We start from the raw sequence: 18,243 nt of genomic DNA on the forward strand, positions 1-18,243 counted from the left end.
AACAATAAGACTCCATGTTGTGACGACAATTTATTTATTTGGTGTCTAATGGGCAAAAGTCAATGTGATTAATTTTTCCCCACATGATCTATTTTATACAGATATAATTATTTTTTCAAACAAGGGCTTTGTTTAGCAAGTAGAGCTTTTCAGCTGCTTCGGGTGTGAATTCGATTTCCGACCAGAAGACCCGAAGAAAAGTTTCTTACTTTCTAAATCTTTTCTGACAACATAAAATGGAAGGGCAATATAACAAGATAACAAATTTGTTTTTGCTTGATAAAAAAATCAATATGAATATATAGGCTTTGACCTTTCCGCACTTAACAAAACAAATTTTTTTTCTGACATAATTGACCGGAATGAAAAAAAAATTGACTGAACAATTTCCACCATTTTTATATGAAAACATAATTTGATGACAGATGTGGACTTAATATCTAGGAATTGATTTTTATTTTTACCTTTTTCCTCTCATATTTTTTTCGTTTCTTCTCCTTTTGTTTCCCACATCGGTTAAGTGGAACTCTTTTGGGGGGGAAGAGGGGGGGGGGGGGGGGGGGGCGGAAGAGCTCATTAGCTCTCTGCCTTTTTGTACTTAATTGTTTCCAGGTATGCTATTCATCAGGGCTAATGCAGTATTATGAACTTATTCGAAACTGCATTAAATAAGGAAATACAAACACTTAAATGATTCAATTTTTACATTCCATTCAATTAAAAAAATCAGATCAAAAGTCAATCACACAATGATGGTTAAAATTTGCCAAGCCTTCCTTGGAAAAAAATAGTTGCATTCCGAACTATCATAAGCATGAAACATGAAATAGTCGAGATTTTTAGGGTTATTTTTGGTTTACAGATCTTCTTATACCGCGACGAGAAGCAGCCTCTTCACATTCGCATCTCTAACTGGAAATGTCATGAATGACAACCTTTCAGGTTGAAATAAGATGACAATTCCTATGCCAACACTCTAGCCTTATTCTTGATATGATTAAGAGACATGAAGTGAATGAGAGAAAATCATTAGGGAACATCTCACATCGTCTGTAAATTTTGTCGCCTTTATGCACCCTAAGACCGCCTCGGCGTCCGGTATGAAAGCGCGCAATAAAATCGACCAGGCGAGAGAAATGATCATTATTATTGTCGGTCTTCTTCAAATCACCTGAGTGACGCACAACTTCAACAGTGTATTCGGGCCCGCGTGTATTTAATGAAAAGTTTGTTGACTTGAGCCGAGGAACGGGGTCCATATATCAGCTGAGGTTGCCTTCGAATATTCTCAAAGTTTGATGAGTAAGAGTGAACCGTGATTTTACAGGCCAAGCCCAGATCAGGTTAATCAAGAACGCCATGTACAGACAGACCATCCATGCCATCGGAAAGTCGTAACAGCGAAATTAAAGAAAGCGAGCGAGAAAACATTATTTCCTGCTTGTGTTTGCGTGTATAGCATGATAATTCCATATAATTGTCTCGAATGACAATTTTTCACTAAGACATGTGAATATCTCCTTACAGTTTACGTGTTGCCAACGCTGACACTCATGTCTCTAATAATACGAGGTAAGTCAATTATATTGATTCCAAGAATTCGATATTCAGGTCCAGCACTCTAGATTCACTACTGGTGACCTGTATGTGCTACATGGTCTCCATATTATAAATAATCATTGACCTTAATATTTTCACATTCCTTCTTATCTCTAATTACTAGTTTATCAACAATATGAACAATTAGCGCCTGTGGAATACTATTATTTACTACTTATTTGTTTAAAGATAGAAATGTTAATTCGTTTTAAATGGGTTTTTATGTGTCAGTAATCCCAAATCATGAAATGTTTTCTTAGTTGGCATAATTTTAATGCTTATTTTTTTATGTATAATCATGCTTTAACTGGTATGTAATTGCGATTTACAAGTAAGTGTGGTTCATGTTAGAGATTGATAATTAACATTAAATTATCGATTGAAAAAAAAAATCATAGTAATTGAGTGTTCAAAAGCAAAGCACGTAGTTTAGAGGTAAGCAAAGCATGTCTCATATATTCTTTAAAATTCATCACATCTCTACCCCTCATGGACTCAAATGGTAAGTTTCATTTTCAAAGAATGGCTTATAAAATTGAATTTATTAGCCCTGCTCACCAAACGAAAATGTATATTTCAAGCTTTTAGTACTCAGTATTTCTTTGTGTATACTGATTTTGAAGTCGGGCCTCGTTGAAGGGAATTTCCCCGTGACGAGTAAAACCATGCTGTGGCTATTCAAATCAAGCGGGACGGACGAATACAGACCAATTGCGCCATTCAACATGATCACTGAACTTTATGGATTGTGAAAATATCCATTTACTACATCGACCTGTGGGGTATGTTTGTTCATTATGTGCTTTGAATGAATATTACCGCAAGAGTGAAATCTTATCATATTTCAACGTTGGAGTTGGGGAATATCTGGCAACTATGTAATTTTCCCCATGATTAAAACACGTATATATGGCAAGCCGTTTTATCATTTAATCCTATTTTTTAATTGATATCAATAATTCATTTCTTGATATCAAGAAAGAGAATTCTTGATATCAAGAAATGGTCTTGTGTAGTTAAGCAATGGTAATTCTTGATATCAAGAAATCGAATTCTTGATATCAAGAAATCGAATTCTTGATATCAAGAAATCGAATTCTTGATATCAAGAAATAGGATTAAATGATAAAATGGCTTGCTATACGTATAATACATCATGATGTCGATGTTGAAATAACTATGCGAAGCGAAGCAATTCGATCACAAGATCGACTCATCACTTGTTAAAATTGACACAATTAATCAATCGATATTCAAGCTGATCAGATTATGGTAAAGATAAATGCTTTGATCGGTATTCTTAGCATTATTTTAGTATGATAACGAACATAATGTAAACGACTGTAATTCTCGACGACCATGGAGCTAATATATATGCCGAATATTGGGAGGCATTAACAAATTAAAATAGCCATTTGCAAAGACACTATAAAGAGTGTGCACTGCTTTAAAGAACATTTGTGGATTTGTGTGCATATAATTAGTCAGATAGTTGTATGCACTAATTTGTTTTTCGTTTTCGATTTTAAAATGTAATCTATTAGAGCTTCATAAAATGGGATACCAAGCCATGGATGTAAGTGGTAATTGAAACTATCATAAAAATCTCTTGCGAAATGTGTGATCGACGGTCATCTGGCTAACATACCGACTTATTGGGAATCATGGAAAATAAGAAGTATGAATTTCAAGAGAAAAATACTCTCCTCTCAAACTTCCACTTTCTCGCCTATCCACTTTTTTTCTTCTTCTATCCACTGTTTCTACAACACCCCACATGATGTAACGTCAACCACATCAGCGAGTGTACATGCCACAATGCAAACCTTCAAACAGCAAGTATGAATTGGTAATGATTTGAATTGTGAATGACGTTTTTACACAGATTTTACCTACATGTCAATATCACAACACATATGTATGTCATGTCGTGTTTTTTAAAAGACAAGTCAGAGGAGTGTTTTATGATTACTGTTTATAAACTGAACAGAGAAAAGAGAAATGCGAATCTTGACAAAAATAAGACAGCTTTATGGAATAATTTGCAAAGTGATCTCAGAAAAATCCCGGTAGAAAAATATTTAGCTAATGGTTTGAAAAGAATACAGCCAGAAGAACATGAATAATGAGATATTTGTATATACTTGTAAAACAATTTCTTTACATTTTCTTTTTGTTAATGATGAAACTATTTTTTTTGTAAATAGTACAAACATGTTCGTTAAAGATTATCTGAACCAGTAATAAATATAATCAACACTGAATACGAAATTATTGTTCAACCTATAAATGATAATATTTGGGGCTAACCTCCATTAGCATTTGCTATCATTTTAGCTCCACCTACCTGCATTTGGTCATATGTGATGTACTGTTTGATGTAAAATTTTGTAATAAATATAATCAAGTCAATCCAATTGAATTCAATTTGTGCCCAGGCATGGCAAAACCTCACTACAAGTTGTGTGTTTTTCAGTTAGAAGGCTTCGATGGTATTTTTGATCAGAATGGTCAAATTTCAATTTTTAGTATTTCTTGATAGTAAAAACTTCTATACACTTTGAAAAAATTGCTGTACCACATCAACCCATATTTTAAAAAGTTTCAATTAGACCCATATTTTTTTTTTTTTTGGGGGGGGTTGTGTTGCAACGTTGTCTTCTTCTTGAGAACCAAAGTATTCGCCTTATTTGAACACCAATATAATAAAAACTGGATTAAGCCTTTGCATTAATTCTTCTCTATAATCATGAACTGGATGTACCTGATTGGGTGACTACTTCGGGACCATTTTGATAAAACCCTCAATGGTATTTAATCCTCGTTTTGTCTCCTTTGCACAATAGTATGAGGATGATTAAGTGCTCTTCAATAGACTTTTAACTTTAGTCCCTGTTTTCTCAAAATTGAAATTCTATGATAGAAAATGTACTTCTCTTTGTAATGAGAGTTAGGACCGCCCCAAAGTAACATTCTCCCTTTTCAGTAGGCATCTTTATTAGGTGGTCTGTCTACGACAGATCACCTCTTGATTTCGTCAGAATTTTCTTTATTTCTTTATTTCTTTATTCATAGTACCTATTTTTTGTCGCCAACTTTTCTCGAAATTGGCTGAATCAATTTTGCTGATTTTTTCGTCATATATAGAATCTATCATAGAGACGGCAAAATAAGCTTTTCAAGGTCATATGGTCATGATGACGTCATCTACGCGCCATTTTGTAAAATTCTTCATTTCATCATATCTTCATTATCAATTATCAAAAATTAACAATATTTACATGACATTAACTTCATGTCAAGGGTCAAATGTCAATGTCATCAAAGGTCATGTAGAGGTCATGACGCGCGCGTACGTGCGCGTCAAAGGTAAAAAAATCGTCCAAATGACCTAAAAAAATTTTTGGGTACGTTTCAGGTCATTTTAAGCATTTCGAAAATTTGCGCGCGCGCACATATGCGCGCGCGTTTCCGCGCGTTACACCTTAACGCAACGCAGAAACACCGTTTCTTTTAATATCATTGCATTGCTAATAAAATTCTGAGCAATTTGATACCTTGATCAACCTTCTACAACCATTAATAACGAAATTAACACCCGTTAAACTTTGCAGCACGTGTGCGCGCGAGCTCTCACTATAGGCCATATATGGGCAAAAACATGCCTATTGTAAATTCACTGTAGCTCTTTAAATAGTCCATTGACCCCCAATTTTTTTTTCATATATCGATAGAGTATGAGTTGTAGATTTGATTTCATGTCACCATTGTCCCTAAATTATATCGTGACGTCATCAAATAGGCGCCCAAACTAAAAATTTCATTTTTTTCAAAAATGACGTCATCAAATTTATGCAAATTTGGCTGTAACTTCTCGAATTTAGATCGTTTTTCGCCCAGATTTCAATATGTTGTAGTTTATAATGTACTCTTTCTCCTCAGTTAACATGAATATTCGTTTTGAGAAACGCATCATTGCGTAAAACAGCGATGAAAAGAGGCATGTCATTTTTCCTCATTTTGCGTGTAATCTCTATGGGACATGACTTTTTCCCAAAACTAGATTCGACATTCCTCTATTTCGTGAGCCATATCTCCATTTTTTCTTGTCAGCTTTCCTTGAGCTTTTAACATGTTGTAGCTGAGATTCTGAGCTATCGGAAGTGTGCCCTTCATTTTTTGATCAGATGCCGGGATCATGCCCGTATTTCACTTGCAAAATTGGAATTGTAATTCTCAAAATTGCTTACGTGTAATCTCTATGGGGAATATCGTGGCTCAATGGATAACGCATTTGACTTGCTTTCTCGAGGGCGGAGGTTCGATTCCTGGGGTAGAAAAGATGATTTTTTTTTCATTTTTTTTCTTTTTGCCACCTCTTACATGATCCTTTATGATAATTAAAAGGTATGAAAGTTAAAATTTAGCAAGATAAAACAGATTATAATTGTTTTTTTCATATCACATGTATTTTGTGTGTAATCTCTATGGGACATGACTTTTTCTCAAAACTAGATTCGACATTCCTCTATTTCGTGAGCCATATCTCCATTTCTTCTTGTCAGTTTTGCCGGAGCTTTTAATATGTTATAGCTGAGATTCTGGGCTTTCGGTAATGTGCCCTCCACTTTTTGATCAGATGCCGGGATCATGCCCGTTTTTCACTTGCAATATTGGAATTGTAATTCTCAAAATTGCTTACGTGTAAAGTCTATGGGAAACATTAATAATCACATTGAGCAATGGTCAAAATTTATTCTTAGGATGTCTAGAATCAAGATTATCAATCATATCTTCTTTATTTATTTCTTTCTTTATTCTTGGCACCTATGTTTGTCGCCAACTTTTCTCGAAATTGGCTGAATCAATTTTGCTGATTTTTTCGTCATACATAGACTCTATCATAGAGACGGCAAAATAAGCTTTTCAAGGTCATATGGTCATGATGACGTCATCTACGCGCCATTTTGTAAAATTCTTCATTTGATCATATCTTCATTATCAATTATCAAAAATTAACAATATTTACATGACATTAACTTCATGTCAAGGGTCAACTGTCAATGTCATCAAAGGTCATGTAGAGGTCATGACGCGCGCGTACGCGCGCGTCAAAAGTAAAAAAATCGTCCAAATGACCTATAAAATTTTTTGGGTACGTTTCAGGGGTGGTATTCTGAGATCCATTTTATCTCAGATAAAATAAAATATTTTATCTCCGTTAAAATCAGTGAGATAAAATACCCTTAAAATCTCTCCGAATTGGTATTCTGAGAACCATTTTATCTTCATTTTATCTCTGTAAGACACACCTATTTTTTAATCAATATCCAATTAGAAACGCGCTTTCATAGCTCTCTCATATCACTCAACCAATTAAAATCCATTCCGCCAGGAGGTGTGGCAAAGGGGTGAGATTGCGTCAATTTATTGACTTCAAATACGCTTGCACTATACGCTTGCGCGTCTTTACGGAGATTTCTTTTTAACTAAAAGGACAATACTCTCATCTTTCTTCGAAGTCTATATCGCATCTTTTCAAGCATCATTTCAAAGACAATATTAGTCAAGAAAAGTCTTATGAAATACTCTCTGATTGTACAGGAACAACGTTAAGGTGTTATTCTCAATAAATATATAATTTTTCGTCATTTTCATGTCACCATTTGGGGTTAATTCACCTAGAAATACTGGTGAAATCAACGTCGCAGAGATAAAATAGCCTCTACCCTCTTTTAAGTTTATTTTATTTTTTCTTCAAAGTAACATGGGCGCAAGCACATAATCTGCGTTGCAATGGCCAGATACGCTATGGGTATGTGTACGCAGGCATTGTTCTGTTGCGTATCATCTGTAGATACGCAAGATAAAATTTATACGCAAGATAAAATCTAAAATTTTATCTGCGAGATAAAATCTCATCTCAGAATACCAATTTCATTTTAAGAGATAAAATAAAATATTTTAAAGATAAAATGACCTCAGAATACCACCCCAGGTCATTTTAGGCATTTCAAAAATTTGCGCGCGCGCACGTATGCGCGCGCGTTTCCGCGCGTTACACCTTAACACAACGCAGAAAAACCATTTCTTTTAATATCATTGCATTGCTAATAAAATTCTGAGCAATTTGATACCTTGATCAACCTTCTACAACCATTAATATAGAAATTAACACCCATTAAAGTTTGCAGCACGTGTGCGCGCGAGCTCTCACTATAGGCCATATATGGGCAAAAACATGCCTATTGTAAATTCACTGTAGCTCTTTAAAAAGTCCGTTGACCCCCAATTTTTTTTTCATATATCGATAGAGTATGAGTTGTAGATTCGATTTCATGTCACCATTGTCCCTAAATTATATCGTGACGTCATCAAATAGGCGCCCAAACTAAAAATTTCATTTTTTTCAAAAATGACGTCATCAAATTTATGCAAATTTGGCTGTAACTTCTCGAATATAGATCATTTTTCGCCCAGATTTCAATATGTTGTAGTTTATAATGTACTCTTTCTCCTCAGTTAACATGAATATTCGTTTTGAGAAACGCATCATTGCGTAAAACAGCGATGAAAAGAGGCATGTCATTTTTCCTCATTTTGCGTGTAATCTCTATGGGACATGACTTTTTCCCAAAACTAGATTCGACATTCCTCTATTTCGTGAGCCATATCTCCATTTCTTCTTGTCAGTTTTGCCGGAGCTTTTAATATGTTATAGCTGAGATTCTGGGCTTTCGGTAATGTGCCCTCCACTTTTTGATCAGATGCCGGGATCATGCCCGTTTTTCACTTGCAATATTGGAATTGTAATTCTCAAAATTGCTTACGTGTAAAGTCTATGGGAAACATTAATAATCACATTGAGCAATGGTCAAAATTTATTCTTAGGATGTCTAGAATCAAGATTATCAATCATATCTAAATTATTCATTTTATACATTAGCCGACTCTGAATGAAAAATCATGACAGACCACCTAATTCGTCCGCATGACGAATTAAATTCTAGTTTAAACATTCTTTTTGTTGCCATTTCTTTCTGGGTTTTATCATGTCTGGTCAGATTTACAGTTGGAAGCAGAATTTATCAGCTCCCGTGGTGTATAGAGTATAATTTTCCATGTCTTTTGTGTATATTTACAAATAATGCTTCAGGGATATATATGTTACCCCATGGTCATTTATTTTTTCCTTAATGAAAATGGGGCACGCCTTCACCAGTAGCAACGCGAGGTTTACTTGTAAGAGAAGCTGGGTGAGGAAAAGGCGTCAAGTGTCTTTCTTGAAGATATCAGTACTAGGTGTTTTGCAACAACATCCGATTTCGTGCAAAAGCCAAAAGGTTATGCGAGTATCCACGTAATTCGTGAATATTTTCAAAATCAATTAACATTTGTCAGATCATTGTCATAACAAGTGTCTTACAGAAGTTTTGTTCTTGCTCTTTGTCTGTCTTAAAATCGATATGAATACAGCCAGTAAAATGAAATCAAACAAAATAGGCGTAGACTAGTCGTATTATTAATTTTCAAACAACCAATAATGCTCTTAACACCCTTTCCCCACATTCGCATTTAATTGGTAAGTTGAATATAATGAAAGGGGAACACATTTAAAAAAATAGCTTCATTGCATATTACTTGTAATGTTTTGGACCCAAGTCAAACGGCCTTCCTCTAGTGATTAGCTCACTGCCAAGTACAGATGAGACGCGCGACAAAGAAAAGGCTCAGAGTAATTAATAATGAACAGATATAAACAATTACTCATTTTAATTGCTGAGGTCCTTTTGACACTCGTAATCATCGAGCAATAAAAATCGAGTAATATCATAAACATTAAGTATCTGTTACAAGTCGAGATCTTTTTTCACATAGCCAGGGCAATTAATTTATTATTCAACAGCCCTTGCGACTAGCGTTAAGTTTGTGATGTTTAGATTAATTATCATTTTGTGTGGGTCAAGTCCGCCCAACAAAAAGGCGATTTGGGGGAAAAGATAAAAATCAAACAAACTTATCACTAAAAATAAAAGCATGATAATTGTTTATCCGCCTTGTCTGGAGTAACGGCACGTCAGTATCAGATCAGATGGGTCGATATGAGATTATTTTTCATTTTTATGAGTATTTTCTGTCACTATTCTTGGTGTAATATCTGATCGGCCAATTTTAGTTTACCACCAGGAACCGCGGAACGGAGGAGGGGGTGGGGTGACGGAGGGAGGGGAAGCATAAATCCCTATTTCTTCAGTAACCATATTGAATTACGTGACAAAAAAATAATCAGCTTGCCTTCTATATTGACACATTATTGGTCAAATTGCTATCGATGTGTTCAACACTATATGAAAAACAGAAAAGTTATTGTATAATCTTTTCATTTTAATAATTTTCCGCTACAGGATGGCAACAACAGTATTGGACGATGTCAACGGAACGTCCGTCTACGAAGAAAGCACGAATGTCCCCGTCGACGTACCAAACCTTCCGCGGTGTAAGTGGCCTGCTCCACATCCAGATTGGACCGTAGCCTTCGCAGTCTGGGGAAACTCCTGGTTAGCTCATATCATCATCTTTGTCATCGCCTATGCCATTCTTGCCATATACAGTGGTTCCGTCCTATGCTACCTTGTTTGGAAGCGTTGTAGCGCCGAACGTGGAGCCCACGATGGGGTTCTTACAAAACGGTTGATTAACCTCCGAATCGCCCTTCATTCTCTGGTGTTCGTTGCCTGCTCCGCCAGAACAATGTCCCTGGGAATCGACCCTTACGGAACGAGGAGGATTCTTAAATGCCCAAGTGGCGTGGTTCTTTGGTCTTTGGGATGGCCGTCCCTGGTGGCGTCCTTCAGTATCCTGCTTCTGCTCCTCCTGGAAACGACCCGACTGTCTCTGGCTCCTCCTCGAATCCAACGCCCCTCTGTCCTTGCGAGCATCATAACTGTCAGCCTGGGTTATGTCCTCTTTTCCGACTTCCTAGTGGCCTACGATAATTCCACCAAGTACGCGGTGACAGTGTGTCAACTGCTCTTCATCCTTTGGGGCATATTGCTCTTCTTCGGGTTCATCTTCGTCTGGTGGAAGATCCACAGCAACCTCATGGCTAGTTCTCGAGGTCAGACTCAAACATCGTCCAACCGAGACAGCAGTGACAGTTCTAAAATGCGCAAGTTGAACACCATCATCTTCGTGAGTGCAACGATTGGCATCTGTCTCACGGTTACCAACCTCTACTGGGTGTCCTCAACCCTTGATAAGTCTTATCGACCTGAAGCACTTAAACCGTGGTCCTGGTTGGCGTTCAGTACATGTCAAAGATTCTTGGAAATTGGTATCTCCATCATGATCCTCTTGACAGTGTCAAAGAGCAGAGAGAACAGTAAGGTTGACGATACTGGAAAGTCTGGCAACACCATCCCTACTGCCACAGCATAGGTTTCATTTAAGATTTATTTATTATATTTATCTTATAGTTCATACTTTGAATGAACTTTGCTTGGCAATCATTTAGGAATCGTCTTGCTTTCATTTCTTGTATAATGTGTTGTTAATTTCTCTTCAGATTTCTAAATGTACATATTTACTCGATACCCCTCTATTCTCATTCTAAACCTACCCCTAAATATATGTCAATTTGTACATAATTGTGTTTGTTTATTTATTTACATTTCACAAAATCTTCACAGCGATCTCTTAGAGATTATCAATGTTTATTTTACAATGTGTTGAAATTTGGAGTATAGATCATTCTGATATCAGTGAATATGTCGTTAAGATTTTACAAGAAAATAGCCCAGTTTATTCATTTCAGTTTCAAGTGATTTCTGTTGGATTTATTTTCATAATCATTCTCATCCTAGTTTCTGGTAGTAGGTAAAGGGGTGACAGATATTGTCTTAGATTGAATAGTTTAAGAACTCACAACTATTCAGTCCACTTTCAATTGTTTTGCGTAACTTGCCAGTTAATATTATTTGCTGTCTCATATCTGTTTAATTCTTATTTAACTTCACTCAGCTGTACCAGTGCCAGTGACACTTTTTAAAAGATTATTTTAAAATCAATTGGTTGTATTGCAGCAGCTTTGTACATCTTGTATGGATCTGCATGGTATTCTTTACAAATTCATCTTGAATGCGATGAAATTACTAATTTCAAGGGTTTGTAATAAATCCATATTGGCTGTTTATGGGTAACCCGCCGAACATTTGAATTATAGTTTAATTCTAGAAATTCCGAATATAGGGAATTTCTGGAGAAGGATCTACTACCAATTTCACAAACATGACAAAGCTTCCCGATTGATTATAATTATTGCCGACTTTTACAACACTTGGTTCATCATATGCTAAGCAGTCTTACAAATCATTTTTTTCATGCTACTAATCAATAACCAATTATTGTGTTACTAGGTCCTGATTAGATCAAACATCTTTTCTGGAAATATCTGATGTATTCTGGGTTAAAGGTTGGTCTTGTTTGATGGAAGCATTCCGCACCGGCCTTGTCACAGGCACACATTGCCATGGCACAGTCGGTGTAGGGGTAATCCGGATCGTAGCTGCTTTCCCCCACTGTAGATCAAAATAAAAGGTTGATATTTATTGTCCCTTTGATGACTTGCCACAGGGGCGGCACCGGGGTATTTGAATACGCATACATTCGTAATTCCGAAGCTTCGTTATTCCTAAGGTTCGTTATTCCGAAGGTTCGTGTTTCCGAAGGTTCGTAATTCCGAAGGTTCGTTAGTCCGAAAACAAAGGTTCGTAACTTCGAAGGTTTGTAAGTCCGAAAACGAAATGAGGTTCGTAATTCCGAAGGTTCGTTAGTCCGAAAACGTAATGATTAACGAACCTTATTTCGTTTTCGGACTAACGAACCTTCGGAACAACGAACCTCATTTCGTTTTCGGATTAACGAACCTTCAGAACAACGAACCTTATTTCGTTTTCGGACTAACGAACCTTCGGAACATCGAACCTTATTTCGTTTTCGGATTAACGAACCCTTTTATTTTTTCGGATTAACGAACATCGAGGTATAGGCAATTTACGTGTTTCGGAATTACAAACCTTCGGAATTACGAAGTGTAACCTTTGAATAAGGAGGGGACCTAACTTTTTATCAATGGAATGACCGGGGTAATATTGAACGACATGTACCTCTATATTTCATACTATTCTTCATGCTCTAATCAGTTTTCACCCTTTCCCCGGTAATTGAAAAATCATCGAGAGTGGTGCCCCGGTGACAGGGGATCAGGTCACCAACATGACCAATGTCCCATTTTCTCTCATGGATTTTAAATAAAATTATCTGACAATTTTTCTCTTAACCAACAGAATACGACGATTTCATTATAGCTTGTATCAGTTACCGCATCTCATTACTGATATAGGCTTAATAGAAAGATTTGTAAAACGGGTCACATTTGGTTTCGCGTTGAAATGAAATAATGAAATTCACAAGTTACTGAGAATTCAACCTTAATCAATTGGCCAGCTGCATTAGTCATTTAAATCATTTTGCCAAACGTTAAGCGGCACCTGGATTTTGCGGGTGCATCAATAATTTGGATGACGCTCTTTTGATCTCGTTGAATATGCATCTTGTTAAATATTTACTACATCCAGCCAGTAGCACAAACACCGAATGAATGGTAAATTTTGATCTGCGCACAGACGAGTTGGGTTCGAATGGTTACAGTCACACCAACGAAACCGACTCCAAACCGACCGATGGTATGTCATTGGTAATTATGCAAGAGCTGTTGTCGGTCTGGAGACGGTTTGGCTGGTGTGACTTAGGCATTCTACTTTGTTGGAAAGGTGGTATAATTACTTCACAGATGATAGTACATACGCGTGTTTAAAGGTGTATAGAATAAACATATCACCAGTAATTCTGCTTGAGACTATACACATCATCATCAAGATAACGAAACGATTTTAGTTTAGTGTTTATCCAATAATCGTGCCATACAATTGCTTTCTCTGAGAGGTTAGTGTGTTGACTATGCTTAGCCGGATGTTTCGTGAATACATGTGATATATCGAATTTGTGGAACGTTGTGGCCCAGTGGATTAGTCTTCGGACTTTGAAACAGAGGGTCGTGGGTTCAAATCCCAGCCATGGCGTAATTTCCTTCGGCAAGAAATTTATCCACATTGTGCCGCACTCGACCCAGGTGATGTAAATGGGTACCCGGTAGGATTTATTCATTGAACGCTTCAGCGCCTATTAATATGGCGGCTCAGCTACAGCCGGGTATGATACCAAGTATCAAAGTGCAGTTGAGTATATGCACATAAAAATTGCGCTATATAAATGGACATATCATTATTATTATTTAAAAATTACATTACTAACTCGAAATGCAATTTGTAACTTATCCTTCAACATGATCAATATTTATTATATTTTTCATCATACTTTCTGCTATATTCAATGACGGTCAGTAAAGGTTATGGGTATTAAGATCTAAATTTAAGATCGATTAACTTAACAAAACCACTGAAAAACTTTTTTTAAGATAAAGCATTTCAACACTTCGATCAATATTTGTTCATCTTTTAACGCCGTGTAATCTTCAGACATAGCGAGATTGGATACATTTTCTGACTCACAAATTATTCAAAAAAAATTATTATAATGTTCCATCGGTTTACCAGCTAACCCACGGTCCCTTAAGTAGACTTTGAATGGATTATCAACTCCAGACATAAACATGATAAGGTAGCTTTAGATTTGCGACGCAACATCTCTGCGTTTATCTGGCCAAAACACTGTTATCTGTTATGCGCATGCGCAATACAAATGAAAACACATTACCAAATTACCGTGTCACAGATGTTGTCTTGCAAATCTAACGGCCCCTACTATTGGCCAGTCAAAGGAAGAAAATATGATATTGGATCATAGACGAAACCCGGGGGGGGGGGGCAGTCAAATATATTGCTGTACACACGCGTGACCAAAAAAACGCGTTTAAAGAGGTGTTTTTCAGTTTTGGACGCGGTCCGCGCGTGGACTCGTTAAGGGTATCAAAAACACCGATTTTCAAGAAAAAGGATGGTTTTGAAAGACTGGTCAATGGTCACTGGCGGGGTCAAACGTATTTAGGGTATTTTTCCCAAAAGCTTTTTTTTAGACTAGCCAAACGTGTTTAGGGTATGCTTTTTTCCTAAGCTTTTTCCCCATGTTCACATAGAAAAAAGTCTTTTAGGGGGTGTTTGGAAATTTCTTGGTCACGCAAGTGTACAGCAATATATTTGACTGCCCCCCACCCCGGGACGAAACATGCTTACTGCACATGATCTCGGATCTATCGGTCCCACACTCTAAAGACTGGTAGTTATAAGGGATGATGTAGGCGTGATTGTAGCCTCGACACATTCCACTGAACTGTACGGCAGTATAGCAATCATCATGGACCTGACAGCATCTGATATAAAACATGATTCATGTATCAATTCATCCACTTTGTGTCTGGCTTGATTTTGGTTTACGTTACACTTCGTAATTCCGAAACACGTAACTTGCCTATACCTCGATGTTCGTTAATCCGAAAACGTAAAATGGTTCGTTAATCCGAACATTTGTGGCGTTATTCCGAAGGTTCGTTAATCCGAAAACGAAATAAGGTTCGTTGTTCCGAAGGTTCGTTAGTCCGAAAAAGAAATAAGGTTCGTTAATCATTTTGTTTTCTTACTAACGAACCTTCGGAATTACGAACCTCATTTTGTTTTCGGATTAACGAACCTTCGGAATTACGAACCTCACTTCGTTTTCGGACTAACGAACCTTCGGAATTACGAACCTCATTTCGTTTTCGGTCTAACGAAACTTCGGATTTACGAACCTTCGGAAATACGAACCTTAAATGACGAACATTCGGAATATCCGAACCTTCGGAATAACGACGACGGAGTGGGGTGGGCAAGATCTCACAACAAAACGTGAAATTTACCACTGGTGTCGATCCGTGACGTCATTACTATTCAAAGGGGGGGGGGGGGTGAAACAATAGCTCATCCCCCTTTAACAATAGATTCACCGTTGATCCTTGAAGACAATAACGGAACAACTGTTCAATTAGATAGTGAGATCTAGCCCTCCTCTTGTCGTTTTTTATAAAGTCAAACGTCTATAATAAACCAAAATAAAGCTTGTAAAAATAATTTCAATATTCCAATATCTTTTTCGGTAAGTTTGTTGTCAAACAATGACCTCTGAAGACTATTATTAGATGGTTGGTGAATCAATTAAATGAAAAAAAAAATGTTTGTTGACACCCGTATTTGTATCAAGATTTTTTTTGTAGGATTGTTACTTTGATCTAATATGGGAATTGATCATCATCGCGTGAATATGAGAAAGATAAAACAACAAAATCACATTATTATTAATGCTCCCCTAGATCCATCTCACATCCATGATAAAGTTTCTGCTGCAGTCACACCAGTGAAACCGACTCCAAACCGACGGATGGTATTCCATTGGAAACAACGTTATATAGCTTTGATCGGTCTGGAGTCGGTTTCACCGATATGGCAATAGCATATAGACGTGGAAACGAGGATAATATGTTGCAGAGAATAAGATCTGAATTTACCTATCTGTGTCATCTAGTGGTTCGCCATCACCACCAAAGCCACAGTAACATCCGTAGCCAATGTAGTCAAGACCGACTTCTATTACACTCTTTCCGAGGAGACACTTTATCATCATTCCGAACTGGCCCAAGTGTGTGGTATGAGGCATACCCATACAACCTGTAAAAGAGCAATGGATCATCGGGATCTTCGCTTCAGCAGAAGATAATAAAGGCAGGGGAGACGGCGTCAGGGTATTCTAGGGGGACGTAGGGCCCGAGGTAGGGGGACAAGATGAATATGACGTCATCTTCTTTCTCGATTTAATTACATGTGGTTATCATGATATTTATAGAGTTACACGACCTTCTATTTTTTCAGAAATTTAGAGTGCTACTTTTTTATTTTCAAAATCAATATTCTAACAATAATAACAACAATTTATAATATCCAGGGTAGCCTCTTCAGCTCTTACCGAATGTTCTCCCAGCTGGCCATGCATAACAAAACACGTTATTTTAATACAATTTTCCATTTAATTCTAATAAGTCCGACCGAGCGCCTGACAAGAAGGCGGTCCCATTTTTTAAGTCTCGGCCTGTGATCGAACCAACAACCTCCCGTTCATGAGGCGGACGCTCTACCACAGATCAACCCCTACTAAGATCTCCTCATTTCCATTCATAAGTATAATTCATCTATCTATTTATAAGATTGATAAAGGAGATACAAGTAATTTGCTAATAAAGGACACACTGAGTAAGCATTTAGTTGGTCTAACACGTAATTTCACTACATTCACTACATTGTTGGAGCGTTGTGGCCCAGTGGATCAGTCTCCGGACTTTGAAACAGAGGGTCGTGGGTTCGAATCCCAGCCATGGCGTAATTTCCTTCAGCAAGAAACTGATCTGCAATGTGCTGCACTCAACCCAGGTGAGGTAAATGGGTACCGGTAGGAAGTAATAACGCCTAGCTTAGCTGGGTAATATAGGAACGCCTTCATCTGAGCACCTAACAACGTGGATATGTGCGCAATATAAATACCCTATATTATTATTACATGCGGCCAACATTATAACTACAAAATGATAGAAACATTGTTTTCCCTGTCATTGTTGCAATTGGGAAAATTATCAAAAAAAATTATGCACATCATTTCGTTCGATTAACAGTTTCACTATCCACACCCCGTGTTTCAAATCAGTTAGAAACACCTCTGTTATGTAACCTTAGACGTTGTTTTATAATCTTGCATGTACGGTAATATTCTTGCTTGTGTATGATTGATGTGCATTAGTTCTATGAGAACTAACAATTCCCATGTAAAAATTTAATAGAGGTTACCATGGTTACTGAGCTCACCTGTAAAAAGAAATCAGCAAACGAAGTATGCAAGGATCTTCATGGTGAAGGAATCACAATATTATGATTTCCGCGCTTTCAGTGACATCGAAATGAATATTAAATGCTGTTCCAATGCATTTATTAATTCATCAACCAGAAAATGTTATCTCATATGAATTATTTTGTATTTTAGATATGGCACAGACGAAGAGATAACTAATCGGTGGGTTTTGAAACACATGTTGCTTGTTAAACAAAATTATGAGCCACTGCATTGTTTAGGCTACAAATAATAGAGGGTTTTAAAGGGGAATCCAACATTGGTCATAAAATGTCATGTGGGAAAGGGGAAAAAGTTAAACAGAATGGTGAAAGTTTGAAAGAAATCGGAAAACCAATAAGAGAGCCTTAGTTATGACTGTTTTAAAAATCAAGATCCCTAAAACTATTTGAATTTCAAGGTGGCAACTGGGCAAGTGAATTAATATGACAAATGGGAAGGACAACTTTCCCTTTGGCCATTTAATTAAGTACCTATTCCCCTGGGCAGTAATCAAAATAACCAATAGCACAACGCTTTATATCTTCATGAAAGAAAACTATCGTTTGAAATAAACCGAAAACTTTAACTTTTTAAAAATTTGAAAATTAAATGGGAGAGTATTTGCCTAACAACACTATGACATCACCAATTCAGTCA

General features: G+C 36.9%; 2 protein-coding genes across 2 annotated transcripts; one reads left to right on the top strand and one right to left on the bottom strand.

Moving 5' to 3' along the window:
• Positions 1–1,078: 1,078 nt before the first annotated feature.
• LOC121424432 lies at positions 1,079–11,343 on the top strand. Its single transcript, XM_041620117.1, has 2 exons — positions 1,079–1,572; positions 10,005–11,343. Exon 2 carries the CDS (start codon positions 10,006–10,008, stop codon positions 11,035–11,037), a length of 1,032 nt encoding a protein of 343 aa, XP_041476051.1. The 5' UTR covers positions 1,079–1,572; position 10,005; the 3' UTR covers positions 11,038–11,343.
• Positions 11,344–11,423: 80 nt separating this feature from the next.
• On the bottom strand, positions 11,424–17,639 carry LOC121424433 (phospholipase A2 AP-PLA2-II-like). Its single transcript, XM_041620119.1, has 4 exons — positions 17,562–17,639; positions 16,217–16,376; positions 14,910–15,046; positions 11,424–12,176 (listed from the first exon to the last, which is right to left on the bottom strand). The coding sequence occupies exons 2-4, from the start codon at positions 16,369–16,371 to the stop codon at positions 12,022–12,024; spliced, it is 447 nt and encodes a 148-aa protein (XP_041476053.1). The 5' UTR covers positions 16,372–16,376; positions 17,562–17,639; the 3' UTR covers positions 11,424–12,021.
• Between the last annotated feature and the right edge of the window lie 604 nt (positions 17,640–18,243).

This window comes from Lytechinus variegatus, chromosome 11 (assembly GCF_018143015.1).
Source record: "Lytechinus variegatus isolate NC3 chromosome 11, Lvar_3.0, whole genome shotgun sequence".
NCBI classification, from domain to species: domain Eukaryota; kingdom Metazoa; phylum Echinodermata; class Echinoidea; order Temnopleuroida; family Toxopneustidae; genus Lytechinus; species Lytechinus variegatus.